The following is a 25,244-nucleotide window of genomic DNA, read 5'->3' as shown; positions in this document are numbered from 1 at the left end:
TACAATGGGACCGCTTGGGTAATGCGTAGAGGAAGAGACAGGCATCTTTTACCACAATTAGGGCCCCACTGGACAATTTCTCCTGTCTCCCAGTCAATTCTGGGATTGTGTTCTCTCATCCAGGGTAACCCCAGGACCACTGGAGCCATGGGACAATGGTATAAAAAGAAAGAAATCTACTCTGAATGAAGAGCTCCTACGGATAATTGGAGAAGAAGGGTCCACAGGGAAATGCAGCCGTTGGACAATGGAAGTACTTCTAGCCCGCAGGCGGAAACGGGGAACTCTAATGCTATGGGTGTAAGGCCCAAGGACTTGGCCAACCCAGTATCCAAAAAGTTACTGGTGGCCCCACTGTCCAAAAAAGCACTGACCCCGGTTTGAATGAATGCGAAAAATAGATAGGCCTCAGCGAACTTCCTCAACACCACTTAGGCCCTGCCTTTTACTGGCTTAACAGAACATGCCAGAACCCTGTGACCCGGGCTTCCACAATAAAGACAGAGTCCCTTAGCCTTTCTACAGTTTTTCTCAGAGGTGGATAGACAAGTGGCCCCTATTTAAATAGGTTTCTCACTGGCGTCTGGAGAGGACTCATCCAGGTTATTGGAGGGAGAAACCCCAATTTCTTTCTCCCTCTGGCTTTCCCGAAATCGCCTATCAATCCAAATGGCGAGCTTCATTAGCTCATCCAGGGAGGATGGAGTGGAATACTGCACCAAGCAAACTTTTATGCGCTCAGACAGACCAATCCGAAACTGACAGCGAAGAGCCGGGTCATTCCACCCGGAATCCACTGCCCAGCACCGGAATTCAGTGCAATAGACCTCAGCTGGCCCTTGTCCCTGTCTGAGCGTGCGAAGGTTAGCTTCAGCCGAAGCCGCACGGTCGGGGTCGTCATACAACAGACCCATGCTAGACAAAAAAGAGAATGGTAGAAAGCATCCGGAGGCAGGTTTAAGGGTCTCCCTGTAGCAGGGAGAGAATAATACCGACTCGTTGGGCCTCAACGCCAGGTGAAGAAGGCTGAAGTTTGAAATACAACCTACATGCCACCCAGAAATTAAAGAATTGGGAGCAGTTTCCATCCAGAAGATTCACCTAGGGCTCAGAACTCCTTGATGTGGACAGTACCACGCGTTTATCCTGGGAATTAATCCTAGCCTAACCCTCAGAGACAGAACATAAAGATGACAAGAAACACCACAATCAAGATGCAGAGGAAGAGTCCTACTATAACATAAGCTAAATGACCCTAGTCCCTAATTGGGATGGTGAGGACAAGATAAAGGCAGGAACAAAGTATATCTTTACACAGATGAGAGCACATAAAGTATATACACAAACTGAAACAAATATAACTAAGGTATATAAATATATCCTTACACAGATGTGAGCACATAAAGTATATACTGTACATAGACTGACACAAATATAACTAAGGTATGTACAAGTATTAGCATGCGTGGCCTAACGCCACTGCCTGCACAGGGACCCCAGTGGGGCTAGCTACAAATGACAAATGCAGAGCCTGCTAACTTCAAACACTAGAGTGCTAAATGGAAAAGCTAGGTGGTACTTGCTTAGCAGGAAAAAGGGAGTCGCAGTCAGTCGGTATTTCAGGGTGGCCTCCCGGAGTTTCAGGTGACAAGTTGTTAAATGACAGGGACTGGACACCCCAGCAGAGCGAGAGCAGAGCCTCCAAACTAACTCTATATCCGGCGCCGGAGCGGCCCAAATGAACAACCTATAAAGATTTCCTCACAAAGTGTCCGCCCCGATTAGTAATGACAAGCAGCTGAACGCTGCATCAGGTGCGCTCAATGACTACTCCCTGCGGCTGCCAGGCGTCCCCGTCACTTAGGACACCGCTGGGGAAAAGGGAGTGCCAGCAGAGGGCGGGGTGCTGAACGCCTGGCAACAGCCGTGGCGACACCGTCCCTGCCCAGAAGTTTGGAACCGGAAGTGCCGTCCCCACTGCCTAGCAACAACTTACACATATTCCTTTTTTTTATTATTATTATTATTATTATTATTATTATTTTTATTGTGGTTTTGCAATAAAGAACATTGATACAATCAAACAAATATTGCATCTGTATTATATAAAAAAAAAACGTCAGAAGGTGCTATTTACTTGATCGGAATTGCACCAAGCTAGAAATAGCATATAATACATAATATATAGAGTTGACCCCTGTGAGTGGGGGGAGAAAAGTCTCCATCGGCTCCCCAAAAACAGTAAACCAATGGAATATGGGGGTAGTATTTGGTGGTGAGGAAGAGTGAGGCGTAAGTGAGGATGGAATTGACAGTCCCCAGTTTTCCTAAATAGCAACTGTTATTAAACTTACACCTATTCTTAAGCAAGATGAGCCAAAAGTGCAGGGGGTTTTATATTTATTTTTTTGAAAAGTGACATTTTTGTAGCCCATGTATGCATTTTTATCTTTTCGAAAGGACAGGATATATCACGGCCAGGGCTTGGACGCCTCATGTTCAACTCCAAGACCTACTCATACCAATCATGCTCCTGATCTATATGTCCCAATCAATAGCCCTGATATTATACTCACACATTTTGGGGGGTATTCAATGTCAGGGGCAGGGCTGTCGAGCAAGCTCGACAGCCCTGCCCCTGTCCCGTTCTCGCTTTGCTCGATTTGAGCTCGGCGGTCAGGATTCAATGTCCCGACGCCGAGTGGTGAGAAAGGGGCGTTGCCGTGAGCTGAGGGCGGAAATAGATGAGCACCGGCCGGGAGCTCGCCTATTTCCGGCTTTTCTCGGCAGAACGAGCCCGTCAGCTTGTGATGTCGGGGTTGTTCTGCCGAGAACCCCTGTTCAATGCTGTCGGGGAAGACAGCATTGAATAGGGCCCCCTAGCCATCTTCCCTGTCGGGAGATGGCTGCGGGAGCACGACAAACATTGAATACCCCTCTACTTAGGTACACACACATTAAGCGCTGGAATGCTATCCCTTCCTGCAATTCACCTTGCCTGTCAAGATACAGCGAGATACCCTACCAGGGCACATCCTACCTAGTCTGTTGTTTTACTGTTCAGTTATTTTTCTAATGATATGTCAATTTACATTTACTGTACTTATGTCAGTTGAAACTGTTAATGGGGCTTTGGACACGAAAGGAGTGTTGCCCAGTGTGTATGCACAGCTATGATGGGGAAAATAACCGGGCTGAAAATCATTGCATACACACTGAGTGATTTTCACCCATCCAAGTAACTTTCCCGGGGGGCGGACAGCTTTCCATAGCAGGACGCTATGGCAAGCCATCCACACCATTGCTCATCTGCTGGTGATACAAGTCAATTTTTACCAGTGTAGTCCCCCTCCCCTAAAGTAAGGAAATGATAAGAATAGAAAAATAACTTAATTTTAAAGTGCTATAATCAAGCACAACACAACACCATCTCATTAATACCCAATGCTGCTGCTTGGATGTCATCTCCAAGAGCCGCCACTGGAACTGCACCCATAGAACCCGCAGTGGAAGGCAGTCTCCCCTCGCCTGACTTGGTTTGGAACCGTGTTCCTAATCCTGGGTCAGACCTGGGACTTTAGTGGTCATCTTATTTACAGTGAGTGTGAGATTGTTCATGCCAATGGTGTCATACTGTATCTATAGTATCTCCAAAGTTGGAGTTTTCATAGGCTGATAGTCAAGCATGAATAGCCTGACCACAAGTTCTAAAAGAGTGTAAGGGGGCAAAGAGATTTTTGGTCAAGAAGTGAATACATTAGTGTTTCCAAATTACAGATTTTGTGCATGCACTATTCCTGGAGCAAGAGCTCACACTGATTAAAGAACTATAAATAGTTGCTTTGTAAGTTTCTAATATTTTTTATGGGACAGGCATCAAAGTCATCTGAAAAAGAGGGCCCAAACTCCGGCACTATAAGTTAATTCAAGTGTATGAAGCCATTTAAATGCAAAATTATACTGTGAAGGCCACAGAAGATCAGAGGAAAAACTCCGGAGTGGTGCATCCAGGAAAATAGCATTATCCTTGCAGAGTAGTTATTTCGTGAGAGCAAATCGGAGACAAACAGTATGTTAATATGGGAATAAGTGCAGGATGAAAAAGTGACAGAAAAACTTTAGAGAAATCAGTGGTCAATGCAAATGATGAATTTCAAGCAGGGAGGCAGACTACATGGGATTTCTACAGTTGGTCAAGGCTTCTGGAGTGGTCTAAAGTTGTGATCAGAGCCAGATTAACTGATAGGCCTCTCTTTGTTCTAGATCACGGGTGTCAAACACAAGGCCCACGGGCCAAATCCGGCCTGCCAGACCTCGTCATGTGGCCCGCGCTAGGAGATAGCACGCAGGGGCAGTGTGTCCCAGCTCCTGCCTAGGCCACCTCCTCTCACCCACCCCGCGCGCACTTGCTCGCCGGAGCTGCGGGGTTGGTTGCTGGGACTGGGACGTCACGCAGCTGGCGATCCATGCTGGACTGCTGGTAGTAGCGGTAACCGTGTGTGCGAGGCGGCTGACTGAAATAGGTTAGTAGTGTATAGCTCGGACTGGTCGCTGTACGTGGGGATCTCTGTCACTGAGGGTGACATTTACACACCAGGCCATGCTCTCCTCTAGTCACTGCGTGTCTATCTTGCTAGCCCACATTAAAATGTCTTTCCCAAAATGGTGTCACCTCCTCTAGCATCCCTAAGGCAGCTCTGTACCTTCTGTCCCTGTCTACCACTGAACCCTGCACCTCAATATAATTAGTACTGGATGTGGAATTCAATTTCTGCAGCATAGCTCTGTGTTTGATGGCCCACCATTTTTGTTATCGCATTGTTGTTATATGCATGTCCTGTTTCATACTGTTTTAAAGTACACCTTGTACATGTTTTCTGTCATTTGTACTTTTTGGGGGACCGGCCCTTTGAGGGTGACCAAACTGCTGATGCGGCCCCCAATGAATTTGAGTTTGACACCCCTGTTCTAGATAATCCAGTGTATAATTCCCGGGGCAATGTTATTGGGGTTGGTCCCATCCATAAAGGGGATCGACCACACTGCTAGCTGCTGTAAGGTGGCTTCTGCGATTTGGGGAAGATCTTAGTAGACTAAAATGACACTGAAATCCCTCCCAGAATACGGTGACCCTGTGCATCTTGCCCAAAGTGATGAAATCCACTAATAAAAAAAAAGACTGGATGTAAAAGGAGACACAAATGTAACTTTTCAGTCCAGAGGGTGACTAAGAACACAATAATGTTCTCTTAGGTAGGCTGTAGTAGGCGAAAAGAGCACTACACTCATTTTTATAGTTTCAAAAAGCAAATAAGCAATGTGCGAGAACCAAAAGAGGGGTGTATTTGAAGGAACACTAAAGCCCATATGTTATAGTCTGAGTTGCATCAACCAGCGTAATACTGGCAATTTAGCCTGCAGATTTAAAGTTCCAACAATTTAAAAGATTTCTGCTGCTGCTGCTGCTTTCAATCTACATGTTAGATGGACAAAATCTCACTGCTGCCTGCAAATGTTGCAGATACCTTTACAACTAAGGAGGGTATTCAATCCAGGATTCCGATTGTCAGAACATCTCCACAGTCGGAATACTGGCCTTTTCACTTTTGTCGCTAACTCAGTCGGAATTCAATGTTCCCACTGTCAGAAGGTCCGCAGATCAACAAAAACGGCCTCAGACTGTCGGAAAATGGCCATGGTTTGGACAATCCATGGCCGTTTCCGACACAGATTAGATTTTTTTTTAAATTCGAAAATGACAGCCCTTTATGTCAGAAACGGCAGCATTATATAGGTGAGGCCTATATTTCGGGTGTGGTATAGGGGTCCAACGTTGGGATCCCGACTGGCCGGACCCAGACAGCAGACCTATATTTCCACCTGTTGTAAATATTGGTAGATTGAATACCCCCTATGTCTGTTCTCAACTACAAGACCGCACTGTGCTTATTAGCAGAAATCAAACCATTTACATCCAATACAAAATACATTTAAAGCTAGGGGGGTATAAAGGTGTGAAGCTTCTTTATGGCTTGTATAAATGAAAGCAGTAGATAGGGAGAGAGAGCACATCCCTGAACCACAGAGCGGAGGAAATAAATGGAAATAAGATCATACCTGGCTATTTTTTAAAAATGTATGCCCCTATATTAACTACTTTTTGAATGGTGTACTATTGCTGAGACTAGACACAAACCATTACTTTTGATAGAGACATTAGCTTTGTTGGGCAATTACCAATGAAACCTAGAAATCAATAGGGAATTAAAGCACTTTTGAAAATGCTACCAGACAGTATTAGAATGATAGTATTGATAGGATATATTTTTGCTTAGAATTAACATCTCAATTGACTTAGTAACTTAAAACACAAATAAATCATTTTACAACATAGACTGTGTTACAAAGCAGACTGTGTTATTTTCTTTTTATTTAGGTACAAAATAAATGTTATATTTTAACAAAATGTTATACTGTTTAAAAGTCACTCCATGCTATATTTTGTTTTCAGGTGTTTGCATAACTAGTGTTGACAAACATTCATATTTTTATAAATCAGTAAAATGGGGTAAGTAGTTTACTCAGCTGTGCATAGTGAATGGAGTTTTTAATGTGAGCCATTAAAGCCCCTATTAATTATGGATCTGGCTTGCAGCAAGTTGTGGATACAACACTCCTTAAGGAATTTAATGTTGTTCCGGAATAAGAATACCTGTTTCGTAAAGAAACTGTCACCACAACGCTTACCGCTACTGATACTATTTACTAGTGGTAGAATTATCACTGCCGAGTTTACCCTGGCAGTGTCAGTGCACATGACATGTCGCTGATTTTCTGCAAGCACATTAGGCCAGATGTATCATGCTTCAAAAAGTGATAAAATCGAGAGTGATAAACAATGAGCCAATCGGCTCTTACCTGTCATTTTTCAAACCCAGACTGTAACATGGCAGGTTGTTTATCACTCTCCATGTTATCACTTCTTGAAGCTTGATACAAGGATCCAAACACATACCCCTTCCAAAAATTAACAGACAGCGGGTCTCCAAGAACAGATGCAGTCATAGGATGGCATAGATTCCCGCAGTCAAACTGAGTTTAATGAATGAAGTCCACATACGACATTATGTGGATGGCAGACCAGATCATGAGCAAAAGGTAAGCAGAAGTTATCAGTGATATCTCCTGCTTACCTTAACATTGATTGTAAAATAATCTTTTCAATTTATTTAGGAAATGGTAATTGGCCCAGTAATGTCTGAATACATCTTACTGCAACTGTATAATACCCCTTTCCTGCCGCAAGAAGATTATGTCATCTCCAAGCTCCAGCACTGTACCCATGTGCAGTGTGAACAGTACTAACCTGAGTCGGCACTGCAGTGTGAAACGGGTTGTCCCAGGTATGACCTGGCTTAGAACCGTGTTTCCAGTCAGATCAGGGACTTTAGTGTAAAAGAAGTATACCAAGACTTCAAAAACTCAGCTTGACTCAGAAAGACCAGAAACTCCTGGACCCTGTAGCAAGGGAATTCCTATTGTATGTGATTAATGCTGAATATGTAATTTCAAATGTGAAAGCGATCTATGCATACAGATACTGAAATATTAAAGGGGTTGTCCACGTCCACTTTTGTTATTAAATAGTGTGTAGTTGAGGTGTACCTGTGGCTAAACATAGGTGTGATATGCCTATAAGTAGTGGGATGCTGCTCAAAAGGGTGCAGTCATTCTGCTGCCTTGTCTCCGCTCTTTCTTTATAAAAACTAACCTGAGCCTACGAGTTAAGCGAACTGTACAGGTCAGTATTTATTTTTATCTCTGTATCTATCAATGGTTTGAATCAAGAAAATGAACTTCCTTACTTTTACTGCTGGAACATTTGCTGCATACACTGCTGTCAGGTTGCCTCATTTGTGGCACAGCTGTACACATGGCATGATGAGTCCGTACCTATTTGGACTGGGCTGGAATAGTGGAAACTTGTAGATAGACATAGTGGTGTACTGTATGTATAGAAGAGCATAAGCAATTATTCACTGTTCTATAGGCACGAATTATATATTTTCTACATTGTTTATATTTATAGTCCATTTTTTTTCTCACCATCACATTTTTTCTTTCTAAGCAATGTGCTATGGGCCAGATGCACTAAGCTTCAAAAGTGATAAAATGGAGAGTGATAAACAGCCAGCCAATCAGCAAATGTCAGGCAGGAGCTGATTGGCTGGTGGTTTATCACTCCCCATTTTATCACTTTTGAAGCTTAGTGCATCTGGCCCTATGTCTATAGTATCCTAATGTGTTGTGCGATTCCTAGTTTGCTCATTTCAACTTTTACTGTTCCTGGACCCTCTGAAACACTAACTATTCTTTGTCGCTATTCATGTGATCAAATGATCACAGAATGAATGAAAACAAATTTAAAGTTCATGGTTCTGTCCACATAGTTTAAGATGGATTATCTATCATTAAGGTTTTAGATCATACAAAATAAACTAGCAATGAAAGAGCGCCTGAATTGATATTTAAAAGTTACGGTAACATTAATATAGCAAAGGAAGTCTTTCAGAAGAGCCTGCATTTTAAAACAGTCATTTCCCAACAAACATACTTTATTGACTTGCAACATTAAATGTCTGGGAGTATAGCTGATATACACCGGTTCTTATTGCAGTAGAGCTGCAGAATAGTTCAATTGTAATGTGAAAGCAGGAAGTGAAAGAAAGTGTGTGCATGTAAATATGAGATTTTAAAAGAGCGAGAAAACAGCCACTCAGCAAGTTTGTGGTAATAGTATTCTATAATTATATTTCTTAAGAAACTCAGAAAACAAGAAAGGGGTAGGTGTCTAAAAAAGTCCAGCATTACTCACTTCCTATATCAAGGCTGTCCAACTGGCAGACCTGAGTTTCCCCAATAGATTTTCATGGTCCAAAACTTCAGAAAGTGCCATCATTTCTTCTTGTATTCAGCTCTGAACACAGTTCCAACTTGGATACTGCTTTCTTATCAAAGGCAGCACTTACCTATTTTACCTTACACAACTTGTTAAAATACATAGTCCTGCTCATATTGATGTTTGGTTTTAGTCAGACTTCATACGTTTATTTAGAGTTGAGATGTGTACTTACATATGGACATATTCCTTACGTCCCACATTTTACACCAGAAAACTATCAGTTTTTGTTGTCACAGATTACGCTCATTATACATGATTTCTCAGGGTAATTATAAATTGCTGTGAAGGCAAAATAGTACAGTAATAGATTATGCTTTAACTCTTGCTGTACATGTGCAAGCAGAGGTTAAAAGAGAAGGATCATCGGGAGCCCTCTCCTGAAGCATTTGGTCAAATGTAGCCCGTAGGCTAAAATAGCTAATGCCATTGGGGACAAGCTCCAAAAAAGCTGAAACCAGTAATATCACCCCTCAATTGAAAACATTGTGTGAAACAAGTGTGTGAAACCCATCTATTGATAAGTTTAATATCCTCACAACCTTTTTCTGTTATGTGCTGTAGTCAATCACCAAGCTGGGCTATAGAAAAATACAAGGCAGCTGTACTCAATTACCCAATGACATAAAGCTTTGGGGACTGTTTGCAACTTTGTGATCTCTACTCCATATCTACATTTGCAGAAGTCTAAAATGCACAAGTAGCATGTAAAATCAGTTCTCCCACAGCAAGCATTGCTGTATTTGTGGAGGTCTCTGGTAACACTGCAAATCTTCTTGACAGCATAGGACTGGAAGATTTGTAGAATAATGTTACATTTCCTAGCTGACAGACATTTTGCAGAGCATGCTAAGCACAAGTTTTTAGAAACAAACCCTGTTATACTTCAAAAGCCTCAGGAGTTTTATGGGAAGTGTCTTGCAATTATATTCTTTTGATAAGTGTTCTGCTTCAGATAACAGATCCTATACACAATACTATATTTGTCTGCATAATAAATGACGTTCCATAATGCTTTTTCTACAGATAGATAAGTCATAATCAAGGCAAGGTCATCCCTGAGGCTGTATATATATATGCAGCATGTGCAGTGCTGGCAGCCGGGGGAGTGTGCCCAGGCTACTACACACACCTATGCCGCCAGCAGCAGCAGCAGCAGCAGGGATGGGTACTCACATGAAGACATGGTACACGAAGGCCCATCCCCGGGGTCTCTCCAGCACATTGTACAGATAGTTCTGCAGCCGCCGGTATCTCTTGTGGGAAGCGGAGCTCCGGGGCGGCCCCGGGAGCGGGGTGCCCAGTAGTCCCAGGCGCCTGGGGCTGGCGCCCTCCGTTTGCACAGCGGTCAGGGCCACGAACTCCATGCCGCCACTCTCCTGGGCAGATATCGGGGCCAGGGCCAGAGAGGGCACCCGGCCATTGTCCTCCTGGGGCTGCGCCCCCACTGCCATGACTCCCTACAGGGGTGGCTTCAGCTCATCACCAGGGCAGCAGCGATCGGTGCCCCCCGGAGGCGGCAGCCAGGTGTATGCGGGGAGCGGCGCTAGGCTGCCGGGGAGCGGGGAAAGTTTGACAGGGACGCAGCCGGGGGGGCCGCGGGCACAGGCTCCCGCCTCACTCGCTGCCAGGAAAGTTTTGGTGCCATCACAGAGAGAAGTTACCGGCCCCGCACCAGCCCGCCTGCCGCGCCCGCATCCGCAGCACCCCGGCACTGGCAAACCCTGGCACTGGCAGCCTAGCACTGGCAGCAACCCGGCACCGGCTCTCGGCAGCTGTTCTGTCTCCGCCGCTCACTGTTCTCCTCTGTCTCACACACACTGTCCCGTCTGCCGCCGCCTCCTCATTACACTGAGAGACCACCCCCTCACCCCGCGGTGGGGTCCGACCCAGGCACCCCCTGTGCTGTGCCCTCTGCCTGCTGCCTTCCCCCCCTCTCTCTCCCCGCCCGCTCCTGTCTCCCCGCAACTTGTACCAGACCACGGTTTCGTAAAGTAAATAGGGCAGTGGACCCACGGGATGGTGTGGCAGAGTATGTGTGTGTCTCTGCTGTCAGCCTGTCACACTGGCCGTGTTTTTCTCACTCTCCATATACTTTCCTTCCCCTTGCCACATGTGCTGCTGCTGCTGCTGCCGCCGCTGTAGCCGCACATTGGACAGGACAGCTGCTGGAGATGTATAGAGCAGGGCATGTGCGAGGCGTTCATACAGCTGCACCCATGCCACCCTTGTTAGTCGCAGCTGCCGGCACTGACTCACTGTGCGCCGGCTGCTGATGCTGATGCTCCGCCAACTGGGCAGGTGCGATTGTTGGTACAAATGATGTTTCAAGATTCCTGTTGTCAATCTTCAAGATTCCTGTTGTCAGTGGGGAATCTCTTCGTAAAATCACTTTTGTGCTGCTAATACTGCACACCGTATATTTTTAAACTCAGTACTCTTAAACAGTTCATATTTTCCAGGTCTCCTCAAAGAGGGGATCATTTATCATTTAATATTCAAAGATTATTCCTTGAAAACACTCATTTAGGGGGCCATTTATTAAGGATCACATATACAATGCAATCTGAACAAAATATTATTGTCCATGCATGGACCACATTGTAATATCCACAGCTTTCCAGTCCAGAGTCCATTCTCGTAAAGGATCCTTGAGGGGTCCTTTATTACGGTGTAGGATCGGCTGAGAAAGGTGACAATGTCTTTGACAGGCGTGTGTGGGCTTCGCATTGAAACCGTCACCTGCCTCTTCTCTCTTTGAATAGGGCAGTTGCCCACAAAGTGAGAGAGAGGGGACTCAGGCTTTTCCGCTTTCACCGCTTCCCAATACCTCTTGCAGATTGCGATGGAGGCAAATGTGGCTAGAAGATGCCTCTGAAGAAGCTCTGCACGCTGAGTATTTCAGGTGCAGAGAATCCTTGCTCCAGGACCATCTTCTTGCCGAAGTATTCAACCGTCATGTCCGGCACCTGTCCGTCTACCTCCTTAAGCTTCATCACCATGGTCTGCCTCATCCAGGGCTCCAGGGACGGAAGGCCCTTGGAGTGGTCCTGGACAGGCACCGTTGGTGGTGACGCAGAAGGAGCATTGGAGCTAGGACCGGCCAATCCAGTCGGACATTTGGCCGGTGACTTGCTCCTCTTCCCGGGCTTCTTCCGAGCAAGGGGGGCCGAAGTGGAGGCTGAGGCCAGCACCAGGACTGGAGCAGCTGTGGACATCCTTACGGCTTCTCAGGGCAGCCGAAGTCGGGGCGAAGGGTACTTCTTCGGTGTCGAGGGGAGGAGATGAGGAGGTCGCTTCAGAGGGCAGAGCAACACAAGTCTAACCCTCCAAGGAGGCTAGAGAGTGATGCATGGCTTCAGAGGCCAGAGCAATGCAAGTGTAACCCTCCACCGAGGCTGGGGAGTGTTGCAGAGTTTCGGAGGGCAGAGCAGAAAGTCGGACCCTCGGCGGCGGCTCTGGAGCGGTGAAGACTTCAGAGGGCAGAGCAGACAAGTCTGACCCTCCTAGGCAGCTCGGGAGTACTGCAAGGCTTCGAGAGGGCAGAGCAAACAAGTCTGCCTCTCCCAGGTGGCTTGGGTGCGTTGCAATCCTCTTTTGGCGAAGTCCTCTTCTCCTCGCAGTCGGGGCGAAGCATCTTCTTCCTTGGCGTCGAGAGGAGGAGGGTCGGCAGTCGCTTCAGAGGGCAGAACAGAGCAAGTCTGACCCTCAGTCTTGCTCCGGCTTCTCCCTCTTCAGGCGATGTCTTCTCCTCCTCGCAGTCTCGACGTCTTCACTCTTTCGCTCTTCTCGGCCTAGCAGCGGTAGTCCTAAGAAGGACCATTGTCGGTCCAAGAAACAAGGAGCAGAGCTGCCTCTCAGAAAGAACAGATAGTACACTTGATCTTAGCCAAAAGGCAGAGAAGCGATCAGAAGGGCCCTTCTGAGCCATATCTTTTACTCAGGGGTGTAACTGGATATTTTTAGGCCCCATAGCAAAAGTTCTTAAGGTGTATATAAAACATATTACTAAGACAGTAAAGATGGGCCCCCTTCAGCCATGGCAGTTACACCCTTGCCTTTACTAACTCTGTCCAGTGTGTACACTCAGCATCGTTAACTATGCATGCTCCCGCACATTGTTAACAACCCCTTCCTCATCTGAACATTTAAGATGGGTATGGGTTATTGAGTAGACCCAATTTAGGTCAACATTCATTAGGTCGACCACTGAATGTCGACGGGCCTTAGGACCACACCCAGCGGTGTAACTAGTACTTTGTGGGCCCCATTGCAAAATCTTGAAAGGCCAATCGTAAATCATGTCAAATGGGTCTACGTTCAATGGCTAAATAGTAGTGTGTAGTGCACATGCATGATGGTCTATGCATGCACCATGGTCACCTGATTGTACCAAGGTCTCCCAATGTGTCCACTTCTGACAATCTAACAAAAACATATTGGTAATTTAATTGTCTTCTTTAAAAATAAAAAAGTAACCTTAGTGTCTGTGTGTATGTTGGGTTTGGGGCAGAGGGTCGACTATAAGTTGGCAGTTATTAGGTCGTTATTGGTTGACAGGCCATAGATCGACACATAAAAAGGTCTTAGGTTGACCAGGTCGAAAGGTTAGAACAAGCAATAGGTCAACATGGAAAAGGTTGACATGAAAAAAGGTCTACCTTGGGATGTCTATATTGCCGTACTTCGACATGGACACTGTATAAGTGTACCGCGTCCCCTCGCATGGCTTGCACCGCTTGTGATGCTGTGGGCACACTAGTATATTATCCCTCTATGTCCACTTGGATAGTAAAGAATGAAAAAAAAACTTTTTTTTTTTTTTTTTTTTAAATAGGTTGACCTCTTTTAAAGTCAACCTTTCCCATGTTGACCTATTGCTTGTGTTGACCTTTTGACCATGGCCTAAGGTATGACCTAAGGCAGGGCTGGGCAACACTGGCCCTCCAGATGTTGATGAACTACACATCCCAGCAAGCCTTGCATCAGTTTCAGCATGGCCACATAGCAAAACTAATGCAAAGCATCCTGGGATGTGTAGTTCATTAACATCTGGAGGGCTAGTGTTGCCCAGCCCTGGCCTAAGGTATGTTGGCCTAAGGTATGTTGACTTTTTTTATGTGTCAACCTAAGACCTGTCAATCAATAGTGGTCGGCCTATTGACTGTCAACCTATTTATTGTCGACATGCTGATCACATCCCTGTATGTCTTCAATAATAAACTTAGGGGGCAATTCACACTCTGCACTTACTTGGGCGATGCTGATTACTTCACCTTAAGCCGAGTGTTTAGTCACAGTAACCACCATTTTCTGACTTAAGCTGGGTACACATATATACAATACCTGTTTTCTTGTGAGCGTTCGATCGACCATACATGCGACCGGCCGTCTACAAACACCAGCCGATACGCACGTACACATCTGTACAATTTTACTTGCGACGTCCGATCTACTCCCGTCCAAACAGTCGCAAGAAAAAGATTGTACCACCGTACACACTCTCTCGATTTGGGCTATTGACACGTCATATATAAACAAAATTATCATACTGGGCTGGGTTAAGGGCATACCAAAACAAAGAGGCATGAGTGAAATTAGTCAGCTGGCAGGGTGACTAAACTGCTATATAGACGGGGTACGAGTCTAAATAGTCAGCCGTTAGGGTGACTAGGGACAGACGTACGGCAAATCTCTATAAAGATGGGTGCGTGTCTACATGTAGTCAGCCGATGGGGTGACTAGAGACAGGGTACCCCAAGAAGGGTTTGTCAAAATGATAAAAACAGATCATAGCAGATATACATATATATATTTAATATATACTCAGTATTGAAATGCTATAAAGAATAATGGGAATGAAGCCATACATATTTCAATGATTATTTCTTTAAATATACATGGGGAGATGTAAACGCATCTTGTGCTGTAGGAGAGATCATGCAACTATGGAATGCCCACATGGGCGTTCCAATTTTGCCAGTATAATCGCAAGAACGGCCAGCATATCGATCGAATGTGCGTACACACTGCACTTTTATTCCAATATGGGCTCGTCCGGTCGGATGAATATTAAACAGCACTGAACTTTCGACCGACCGAGAATGGACGGACAAGACCGTTTCTGTACGTTTATCGATCGTACAGAAGGAATCGGAACAGCGTACACACCTATACAATCGAACGACTGTTTGACCCAGAACGGAAGAATGGCCCAACGATTGTATATATGTTTACTCAGCTTTACTTTAAGTGCAAAATGTAATGCTGTTTTCGCATGCGCTAAGGCAGAAAACAGCTATTCGGCACTAATTTAGTTGAATTTCTGCTATATGAAAAGATAGAAATATAGACAGACAAAGTAGGTGACATGTTTTGCACATATACGAATTTGACATTTGTGATTTGCTGTGTGACTGATACATCATCTGAAACCACATTTTAACTGCAAGAAAGTAAGCATGTAGGGAGGAAGGAAGGGGTAAAAGCAAGGCATTTACAGTCGAAAAGAAAAAAATGTTGAAACCAGAGAGAGAGGGAGGGAGGGGTAGGGGGAAGGATGGAGAAAAGTGCATATTATAGGTATCAAGGGAATAGCAATACTACTCGTTAGTAAATGCCCCGTTAGCATTACTAAACACATTTAAAGATCAGAGGTAACAGCAGGAGTTGGGAGGGGGAGAACAGGCCCAGATGCCTGCAGACAGAGCTGGTGAGGCTCAGTAAAGCAAAGATTTTCATTTAGTGGCTACTTCTCAAAGCATCTCCATATGCCTATTGCCAGTGGTGTAACTACTAATTCTGCTCCCCCCTGCCGAAAATGCAGGGGGGCGCCCCCGCTAGGTTTAACAACAAAGGCCCCCCCAATGCGGCCGTTACCTTACCCAGTGGAGGGGAGCCGGGGTGCGGTGGAGGGGAGCCGGGGGGTGCGGTGGAGGGGAGCCGGGGTGAGGGGTGGATGAGATGTTACCTCCTGTCACATCTGCGCCTGGTCCCCGCTCTCCCGTCTACTGCTGCTAATCAAAAGTGACACTTGGAAAATGGCTGCCTACAAAAAGCAGACGAAAAACTGTCTGCAGTATGGGGGCAGCCATTTTCCGAGTGTCACTATTTGTATTAGCAGCGATGCAGCAGCAGTAGCCGGGACTCGGGAGAGCTGGGACCCGGCACAGGCGCTGGCGGCAGAAGGCAGTGAGTAATGTCTCGCAGCCCACACCAGCTCAGCGCCTCCCTGCCACCGCGGGGGCTGCGGGACGATAGTTACGCCACTGCCTATTGCAGTACCAGGCATGCACATTTTGTATTTATATTCTTTTAACTTGTATTTTTAGATAGCATAGTAGGTTAGCCCAATATTGCATTCTGTAGTGTAGAGCATAGGTTCTAAAATTCAATCCCCAGGACCCCAAACAGGCCATATTTTCCAGGTCACCTGGCAGATGTACAAAAGACACATTTTAAAAGTTCCACAGGTGATGCTAAATATTTCTCTTTTTTTTATTCTGGAGCCCATTTATAGAAAATTGCATTGTCTGTGTGATATTAGTATGGGATCATTGGATCGACCGAATGATGGTCAACAGTCCAGGGTCGACACCGTTGGGTCAACATACTCCAAGGTCGACAGGTGTCTAGGTCGACATTGCTCAAGGTCAACAGGTGTCGACACATGTGTTAGGTCGGCATGGGTTAGGTCGACAGTCAAAAGGTCGACATGGGATTTTTCACTAACCCATGTCAACCTAACGCATGTGTCGACTGTGTCCCATGTCGACCTAGACACCTGTCCACCTTGAGCCCTGTAGACCATCCAATATGTTGACCCAATGGTGTCGACCTAATGACTGTCGACCATCTTTAGGTCGACCCATCTACTGTATCCTGATATTAGCATACAGAACTGCATTGCAAGATGCAAAACTTAAAGCCAATTATATACTAGCCAATGTGTGTACCCAGCGATATTGGCGGTAATGAGGACCCAGCATGGACAAGTGCATACACATTTGCTAATACCAGCGGGGAACTTGCTGGATGCAAGCATGGCCATCTTTAATGAGGACATCCCTCATCTTAAAGGGATACCGTCATTACATCAACCCTATTTAGGTCAACATGCATTGGGTTGACCACTGAAGGTCAACAGGCCTTAGGTCGACACCTGAAATAGGTCACCTTGGCTAGTTTGACACAAGCATTAGGTCGATAATGGTAAGGTCGACAATCAAAAGGTTGACACAAGTTTCCCCTTTTTTTAAGTCAACATGTGCCGACAGGCAGTATTTCATGCCCTACAATTCACTAGGTATGTGGAAGAAGAATAGAACAGTGTGCCTGAAGCATGGTGAGCACAGAGAGCCATGTGAGGGGACACAATACACTTTGACGGTGTCGACATTTGGGACAGAATACGTGAAAAACTCATGTCGACTTTTTGTCTTTCAATCTCCCCATTGTCGAATTAATGCTTGTGTCGACCTACCAACCCTTAGCCATGTCGACCTATTTCAGATGTGGTCATAGTGAAGTAATTGGATTAAGCCCCTGAAGAAATTATGTAAATTAGTTTTGTGAGTATGAAGTTTACTAGAGAATTTAGGAATAGTTGTGTTTTTGTTATTTCTCATAAGTTAGAGGAAATATAATGGGGGTATTACCCTTTGGTCAGCTAAAGGGAGACTTACCCTTGAGTGTTAAAAGTGTGCACCCCAGCAGAAGACTACATGGATAATGGAAATGTCAAGTAATAGGACAAGCCCCAGTGGCGCACGCAGGGGGGGGGGGGGGGGGTGTTCTGAGTACCCAGAAAAACCCACATGAGTCTAATGGACCTAGGCTAAAAGCTCTTTCCATGGGTACAAGAATTTTTAAAATCCTCTACCACCCTGGAAGTTATGTATCAGGGCCCCTTCATTCAGCCCAAGGGCCCCTTCTCCCACCCCATCTCCCACCATCTGTGCAGTAGGGGCCCCAATACATTGCTATGCCTAAGGGCCTACACTGCTGTTGAAGCCCCTATAATACTTTAACTGACCCGGCATATAATAGGTCACCTAAGTGTCCATCTCCGTGCTTTGCTCTGCTCCTCTGGAAACCCCCTTCTGAAAATCCTGCGTTTGCCCCTGAGCCCAGAGCTCCATGTCCAGAGCTCCATGTGATACATAGGAGTAGATTTATTAAAGGCCCCCATACACTAGCCGATTTTGGTCAGATTTCAGCCAGATCAGTCCGATCTGGCCGAAATCGGACCAAAATCGGCTAGCTTTGATGTCCCCTCAGATCCGATGCGCGGTCCCGTGCGCATCGGATCTGCGTCGGGTGGTCGGACCTGCTGCACGTCCGACCACCCGACTTGGGACCTAGTGGGGCGGCGCGGCGGTGGAGGGAGCAGGGGGGGCTGGGGACGCTGCGGGGGACACGTCTGTGTCCCCCGCTGCGGAAGACAGCGTCTGTGCGGCGAGAAGGTAGAGGGAGCAGGGGGGGCTGGAGACGCTGCGGGGGACACAGGCTGCATAGAGCCGGGCAGGGGGAGCCGGCCGGGAGCTGTCAGTAATGAATAAAAAAAAAAAGCCCATACAATGAATGGGCGGCCTGTGATTGGCTGAGCGCTCTCTCAGCCAGTCAGCAATTGGCTGAGAGAGCGCTCCAGCCTAAGGACAAGTCGCCCTAGTGTATGGGGGCCTTAAGCTTGTGAAGTGATAAAAGTGTCTGTTTTTTATCATTGCCCAATCAGCTCCTACCTGTCATTTTTCAAACCAAGCCTGCAACTTCACAGTTAGGAGCTGACAGTGGCGGATTCAGGGGGGGGGGGCATCTGGGCACGTGCCCCCCTGTCATTCATTTTGTAGATGAGGACCAGAGCTTTCCAATGAGCCCAGCCCCATGTCTCTAGCCCCCCGGGAACCGGAGATATCGCCTGGCAAAGCTGTAAAAAAATTTCCCCATAGGATAATATGGGACCCGTCAATTCCGACCCCCACCCAGTTCCGACAGCTGCCAGTTCCCCCCCTGGCATCACAGGAGCTTGTGATTGAAGTTATTCAATTCCAAATCGCAGGGCCTTCAATATGATACCAGGATGGTCCATATCGGTCAATCGGTTCCAGAGATATAGCGTGTAAATCGATTTTTTTATTTTTGAAATGTAATTTCATGGCTGTTCATGTTCTTTGAGGGCAGATTACTCTGGAACCAAACGTTCCAGTTTTACTGGACCAAAATCATTCAAAGCCCACTCAAATGTTCTTCAATATTATACTTGTCTCATGTAAATGGGTCAGTTAGTTCCGAAGATATAGCCGGTTAAATGAGATAACTGGTTAAAGGGGGGGAGGGGTGGTTTTCTCTCCCCCTCACACCAGAAAATGCAGGGACTAGGCTGGTGTAAAAGGGGCCAACCTGGGAATGCATTTTCTGGTGTGAAATGGGTATTATTTCAAATAGCTGGGACCTGCAGTGCTCGGAATACAGCCAGGCTCTGCCACTGTCAGTAGCTATCACTTCTGCCTGGCGGCGGCTGTCCCCCATTTACCACGAGCATGTATTCCCCGTTGGCAATGAGCATGTAATCCCACATGGCAACGAGCATGGAACCTCTGGCAATGAGCATGGAACCCTTGGCAATGAGCATGTAGATAAGTAGCACTTACTGTATGTAGCATAATTTTTAATAGGCATTATGGTGTTTGGCATAATATATAATGGACATCATGCCGTGTAACTTAATGTGTAATGGACATTATGGTGTAAATGTTTAATGCGAGCCTTTGGTGGACAATGTCCCTGTTTATGAAGCATATTGTGAATTTTGTCTTAATCTGTGTGGCATTATGTGAATTCTGGCTCAATCCGTGTGGCATTATGTGAATTTTGTCTCAATCCGTGTGGCATTATGTGAATTTTGGCTCAATCCATGTGGCATTATGTGAATTTTGGCTCAATCCATGTGGCATTATGTGAATTTTGACACAATCCATTTGGCATTATGTGAATTTTGGCTCAATCCATTTGGCATTATGTGAATTTTGGCTCAATCCGTGTGGCATTATGTGAATTTTGACACAATCCATGTGGCATTATGTGAATTTTGACACAATCCATGTGGCATTATGTGAATTTTGGCTCAATCCATTTGGCATTATGTGAGATTTGGCTCAATCCATGTGGCATTTTGTGAATTTTGACACAATCCATGTGGCATTATGTAAATTTTGGCTCAATCCATTTGGCATTATGTGAATTTTGGCTCAATCCGTGTGTTATTATGTAAATTTTGGCTCAATCCGTGTGGCATTATGTGAATTTTGACACAATCCGTGTGGCATTATGTGAATTTTGGCTCATTCCATTTGGCATCATGTGTAAGGGGCAAGTATAATGGGGTCTAGTATTTTGTTGCATAATGTGTAGAAGTTGTATATGGTGTTGTACACTACACTCAAGGACATGCCCCCTGTTGAGTGGCCACACCCCCTTTTCCAGAGCGTGCCTTCGGCGCGCACAACTACATCCTTCACTTTTGTTGCCATGGTGGGCCTGCATACTTTAAATGCCAGGGCCTATTTTTAATCCCATTCCCACCCTCTCTCTGCCGCTCTCTTAGCATGTACACTGGCACCACTAACACTGGCCCTCCCCCACCTAAACCCTCTTTTATCATGGTGCCCCCCCTGTCATTTTATCCTGGATCCGCCCCTGGGAGCTGATTGGCCGGTGATAATAACCAGACACTTTATCACTTCTCCAAGCTTAATAAATCTGCCCCATAGTCACTACTCTAATGAATTAAATACTAGCAATTCAGTTGCAATCAGATGCAGCTAGCTAGTGATGATGATAGTCATCATTTTTTTCCTATGAACAAGCCCTCTGGTACCCGCCAGAGATATGCCTCCTAAAAGTCGTATCCACTGTATCTGGGGATTTATTCATGTCTAATTGTGTTGCAATTACCTTGACATGCTCTTACAATATGTTCTTAATGTACTAAGCCTATTTATTTAATATTTACCAGCCGCAGGGATCACACATCAGAGCTCCTGCAGTACTGATAGTTTTTGGGGGGCCCTGCTGCTGTGACTCCTGATATTGTAAAGTAATTTGCTATTTTGCAGCATTAACTTACTGCACCAGGGGTTACAGAGCAGCAGGGAGACCCCAAGATCGGCAACCCTCACTTCAGCACCAATCAGTGGAATTTAAGGAAGTGACTACGATTTTTACACAGTTATCAGCTTGTGCATCCATCGGCATTGCCACCGATTAGGGAGAAGGAAGAGGCCAGGGATCTCTGCCGCAAGCTGCCTGAGGATGACTAAAAGCACATGCAAATGGGGCGATTTTCCCCTTATTTCTAAGCGATCTGTCTAGTTCACTTTGAAATTAAGCACACATCACCCCATGTGTACAGCCCAGATAGGCAGTGCATGTAGTGTCTTATCTAGTCAGATCACCTAGCAAGTATAGGAAACACAGTGGTTAGCACAGATCACTCTATGAAGTGTTTATAGGGCGATATGTGCTAAGCATCTGTGCTAACTACATAACTAGTATAACTTAGCATGGTCCCGGCACATCACTGCAGCAGAAGGCATCTGCTTGTAAAAGACTGCTTCTGCTGTGTCACCATACAGCGCTTCCAATGAAGCAGCAGTGATAGCACTTCCAAGTACATCTGAATCAGGCCCATTTTTTGAGAAATGCATTGCAAAGTGTTGCCCATTCCGTATTTCCCAACTGTATTGAATTGCGCTGTCTCTGATAAATAGACTCTGTGCATGTGCACAGCATCTATTCACGTAGATGGAGGGGCTGGGGGCATGGCCAGCAGCTCTCAGAGTGCTCATGTCCCCAACAGTACCGAAAACAGGAGCATGGTTTTGCAATCGTGGCATCCTCATATAGCCATGCCCCCTTATGGTAGACCATGCACCAATCAGCACAACTCAATTGTTTGGAGGTACGCCATCCATCATTTTACAGTGCATCCTTTCTCAATGCTGTCTCATGATTTAACCCCTCTACTGGTACTATAGGTATTTTGTTTCACACCTGTGCATTTTAAGGGTTGAACAACAACAGTTAGTATGCACCCATAATTACATTTCCCGGTATCAAATGCAGTCACTTACTGTGTTGCAAAAGATGCTCAACTGGATATCATGCTGAATCCCAGTCACCATTATCTCAGAAAATGTGCGAGACTCAAGTTGTTTTGTGGTGTTAAAAAGGTTCTGTGGCCACCCACTAATTTAAGAATGCTCTCCTAAATGTGCAGTATCTAACCCGTGCTGGTCATTAGAATATCTTATCCTCCAAGGCAAAATATCATGTCTGCATTTAGATGCATAAGCAGACATAAGCTTTTCCAATTGTAAAGCGCAACAGAATATGCTGCGCTGTATATTAAACAATAAATAAATAAATATTAGGAACCATCATCGAGGAACAATGGCCTCGATTCAGACCAGCTCTATGAGCTGCGAATGCATTTGAAGCCGTGCACATGAGGGGAAAATCATTAGGAATCATTCACAATCAAATCGTTTTTCCCTCTGTCTACAGCGCCAAGTAAGTCTAGACCAGGGGTAGGCAAGTCATTTTTAATATCCGGATATTTCTAATTATTTGGACCGAGGTCCACAAAATCATATATCTGTAATGTAATTAATAAGGTTTTATTTTGGGGCCGAAAGTTATACAAAAATGTAATTATAAATTTCAGCACCAAAATAATCTAGACCAGGGGTGGCCGGATTTTGTAGCCCAGGATCTACTATTTTTACTCTTACCGGTAATCTACCAGCATTTCCCCCTTCTGTAAAATATTCCCTGCAATATGCCCCTTACACACTTCACATTACAGTTTGAGCCAAAATTCACATCATGCCCCACAATATGAGCCAAAATTCACATTATGACACACAGAATCAGAGAGATTATGTCCACCAACCCAACACAAAGGGTCACCTTCTGATGACAAAAACCAAACTGCCACATAAAACCCCAGTCCCTGTGCCCAGGGCCTCCAAGAGAAATCCTTGGCCCCAGTACAACAACTTCCTGGGGCTCCCACTGATGTAGCTTCCCACACACTCTGCAGACCCGTTGTGATGCCAATGCACCCATTACATATTATACCACATGCCATAATGCTCATTACATATTATGCCACACATTGTAGTGGGAAGTACACATTATGCCATACACCGTAATACCTATTACATATATATTACCACATGACATATTGCCCATTACACGTTATTCCACACACCGTAATGCTCATTGCAAATTAGTGGATTAACATGCTCATTGCCATGTGATTAACCTGCTCTGCCAGGGGTTAACATGCTCGTTGCCATGGATTTACATGTTCTGACATGGGTTACATGCTTTGCCAGGGGTTAACATGCTTGTTGTCATGGAGTTACAGTACATGCCCTGCCAGGGGTTAGATGCTGACTTCCAGAGTCAGATGTCAGCCCCAGCAGCATGCAGGGAGGAAGCAGACACAGAGCAACCAGCCACCCACCTTCCACCTTGGAACACAGTGACCTGGACATGGGTGGGGAACCAGGTCTGGGACTGCTGGGCTGGAGATATGGCACTGGCACCTGCTGCTGCTGGTGGCGGTTGGGGTGGGAATGTGGGGAGCGGGCGGGCTGGATTCTGCGGAGTGGGTGGTACTCCCAGGGGAGGTGGCCTCTCTCTGACCTAGTTCCTCCCGGCACCCAGGAACTACCTACCCTAAGTATCCTCCTTTTGCCGAGCCACGGTAAACTCCCAAGTTACGCCCTGGAGTCAAAGAGTGGAACGACACTCAGACAGACCTCTGTGATGCAGCTGCCCCCACGCCGGCCCACGTCTGCCCACATCCGCACTCCCAATGCTGCTGCCGCTGCAAAACAGCTGACTCCGAAGCACTCAGACCCGGTGCACTCCCACCAAATAATAAGAAAAAAACTGTGTGTCCAGACCAGGGCCCCCCTGACAGGCCCGGGTAAACTGTACCTGCCCCCCCCCCCCTCTCGGCACCCCTGCCTGTGCCCCTCAGGACCGCCCCCTCCCCCCAAAAAAGTTATGTTTTTACCATGGGGGCCACAAAGCTCCATCATATTGAACTGGGATGAAGAGAAACCACCCCCTTCTCCACCCCCTCCACAGCAACCACATGTTAAAAGTAAAAAAAAAGCCAAGCATTTTACACTTACACAGCAGTATTCTGCCCACTGCTGCCACACCTGTATTCTGCCTGCTGCCACCACCACTGTGTTCTGCCCGCTGCCACTGTATTCTCTGCACTGCCACCATTTCCGCCTCTGCTGCTCTTGTTCTCGGCAGACTGCCCCAGCTTCTCAGCCCTTAAAGTGCGCGGGTGTGTGGTGATGTCACCGGCACACCCTTGCAATGCATTACTGGGACCACTGAAGCCAGAAGAGGCTTCAGGAGGTGAATGGGGCCAGGAGAAGCATCAGCGATGTAATAACCACATCTCAACGGTCCGCATTTCAGCCCTTTGCGGTCCGGAGTTGGACCACGGTCCGCCAGTTGCCTACCCTTGGTCTAGACTCTCAGAAAACTCTCAGAAAAAACAGGGTTACCACCCCCAAATGGCCACAGGGTCTCAATTACCTTGTGAGCAGCCAGCAAAGGCTAGCATTCACTGGCTGTCTTTGTACAGGTGGATTACGCACAGCGTACCATGCGCATGCACGATCCTCCAATAATCGATCATGCTGTAAATTCACAGAACAGAAAGCAGGTCTGAATTGGGCACCACATTTTCCAACAACTTGCAACATTCCGCATGCCAGGAGTCGCCGCAATCTTGAAGCTCCAATCATATAATTACTCATGAAAGGGTCAATCATACGAACATAAGTACATGGTTCAATAACGGAAAACAAAGTGAGAAAAACAACATTTTCACTTTGGTCAGAAGGTTTTCTGATTTGTAAATAAATGACCCCTGACATAATTCCTTATGTTTCAGAATTACAGTGCATGTTCCTTATATGCTTCCTATTTTCTTATGGTTGTTCTACCACGTGTTTAACTACATTAGTAGATATTTTTTAAATGTAATTTTACTCTGTCTACCTTATTACCATCATATGTATATTTAGCTGGGTTTTTTTTCCACGTAATATTTCTGTCTCGTGTCTTTTTTCTGCCTGTTCTTTCTCTTTGTATACCCCCACTGTTTTATTTTCATTCTTATTCCCTGAGTGTTTATGCCAATGCTCATACTGGGTAAGTACAGCGCACACCTCTTCACAGTATTTGT

At 45.9% G+C, this 25,244-nt stretch overlaps 1 protein-coding gene and 1 pseudogene across 6 annotated transcripts in view; both read right to left on the bottom strand.

Moving 5' to 3' along the window:
- KCNQ4 (potassium voltage-gated channel subfamily Q member 4) overlaps nt 1–10,829 on the bottom strand; it is a 165,173-nt gene extending 154,344 nt beyond the window's left edge. For 2 of the 6 annotated variants that reach the window (XM_083173678.1, XM_083173679.1), the window contains exon 1: nt 10,136–10,826. In XM_083173678.1, the coding sequence (XP_083029804.1) occupies nt 10,136–10,413 (278 nt within the window). In that variant the 5' untranslated portion in view covers nt 10,414–10,826. Of the gene's footprint in view, nt 1–10,135 lie in introns of all 6 variants that reach the window. The other 4 variants (XM_083173677.1, XM_083173681.1, XM_083173682.1 and 1 more) reach the window with 3 other exon arrangements.
- Nucleotides 10,830–12,737: 1,908 nt separating this feature from the next.
- On the bottom strand, nt 12,738–12,868 carry LOC146060905 (U2 spliceosomal RNA; annotated as a pseudogene).
- Between the last annotated feature and the right edge of the window lie 12,376 nt (nt 12,869–25,244).

This window comes from Crinia signifera, chromosome 2, assembly GCF_055691185.1.
Source record: "Crinia signifera chromosome 2, ASM5569118v1, whole genome shotgun sequence".
Taxonomy (NCBI): Eukaryota; Metazoa; Chordata; class Amphibia; order Anura; family Myobatrachidae; genus Crinia; species Crinia signifera.
Note: the sequence above shows the minus strand (reverse complement) of the source record. Positions and strands in the feature narration are given on the sequence as shown.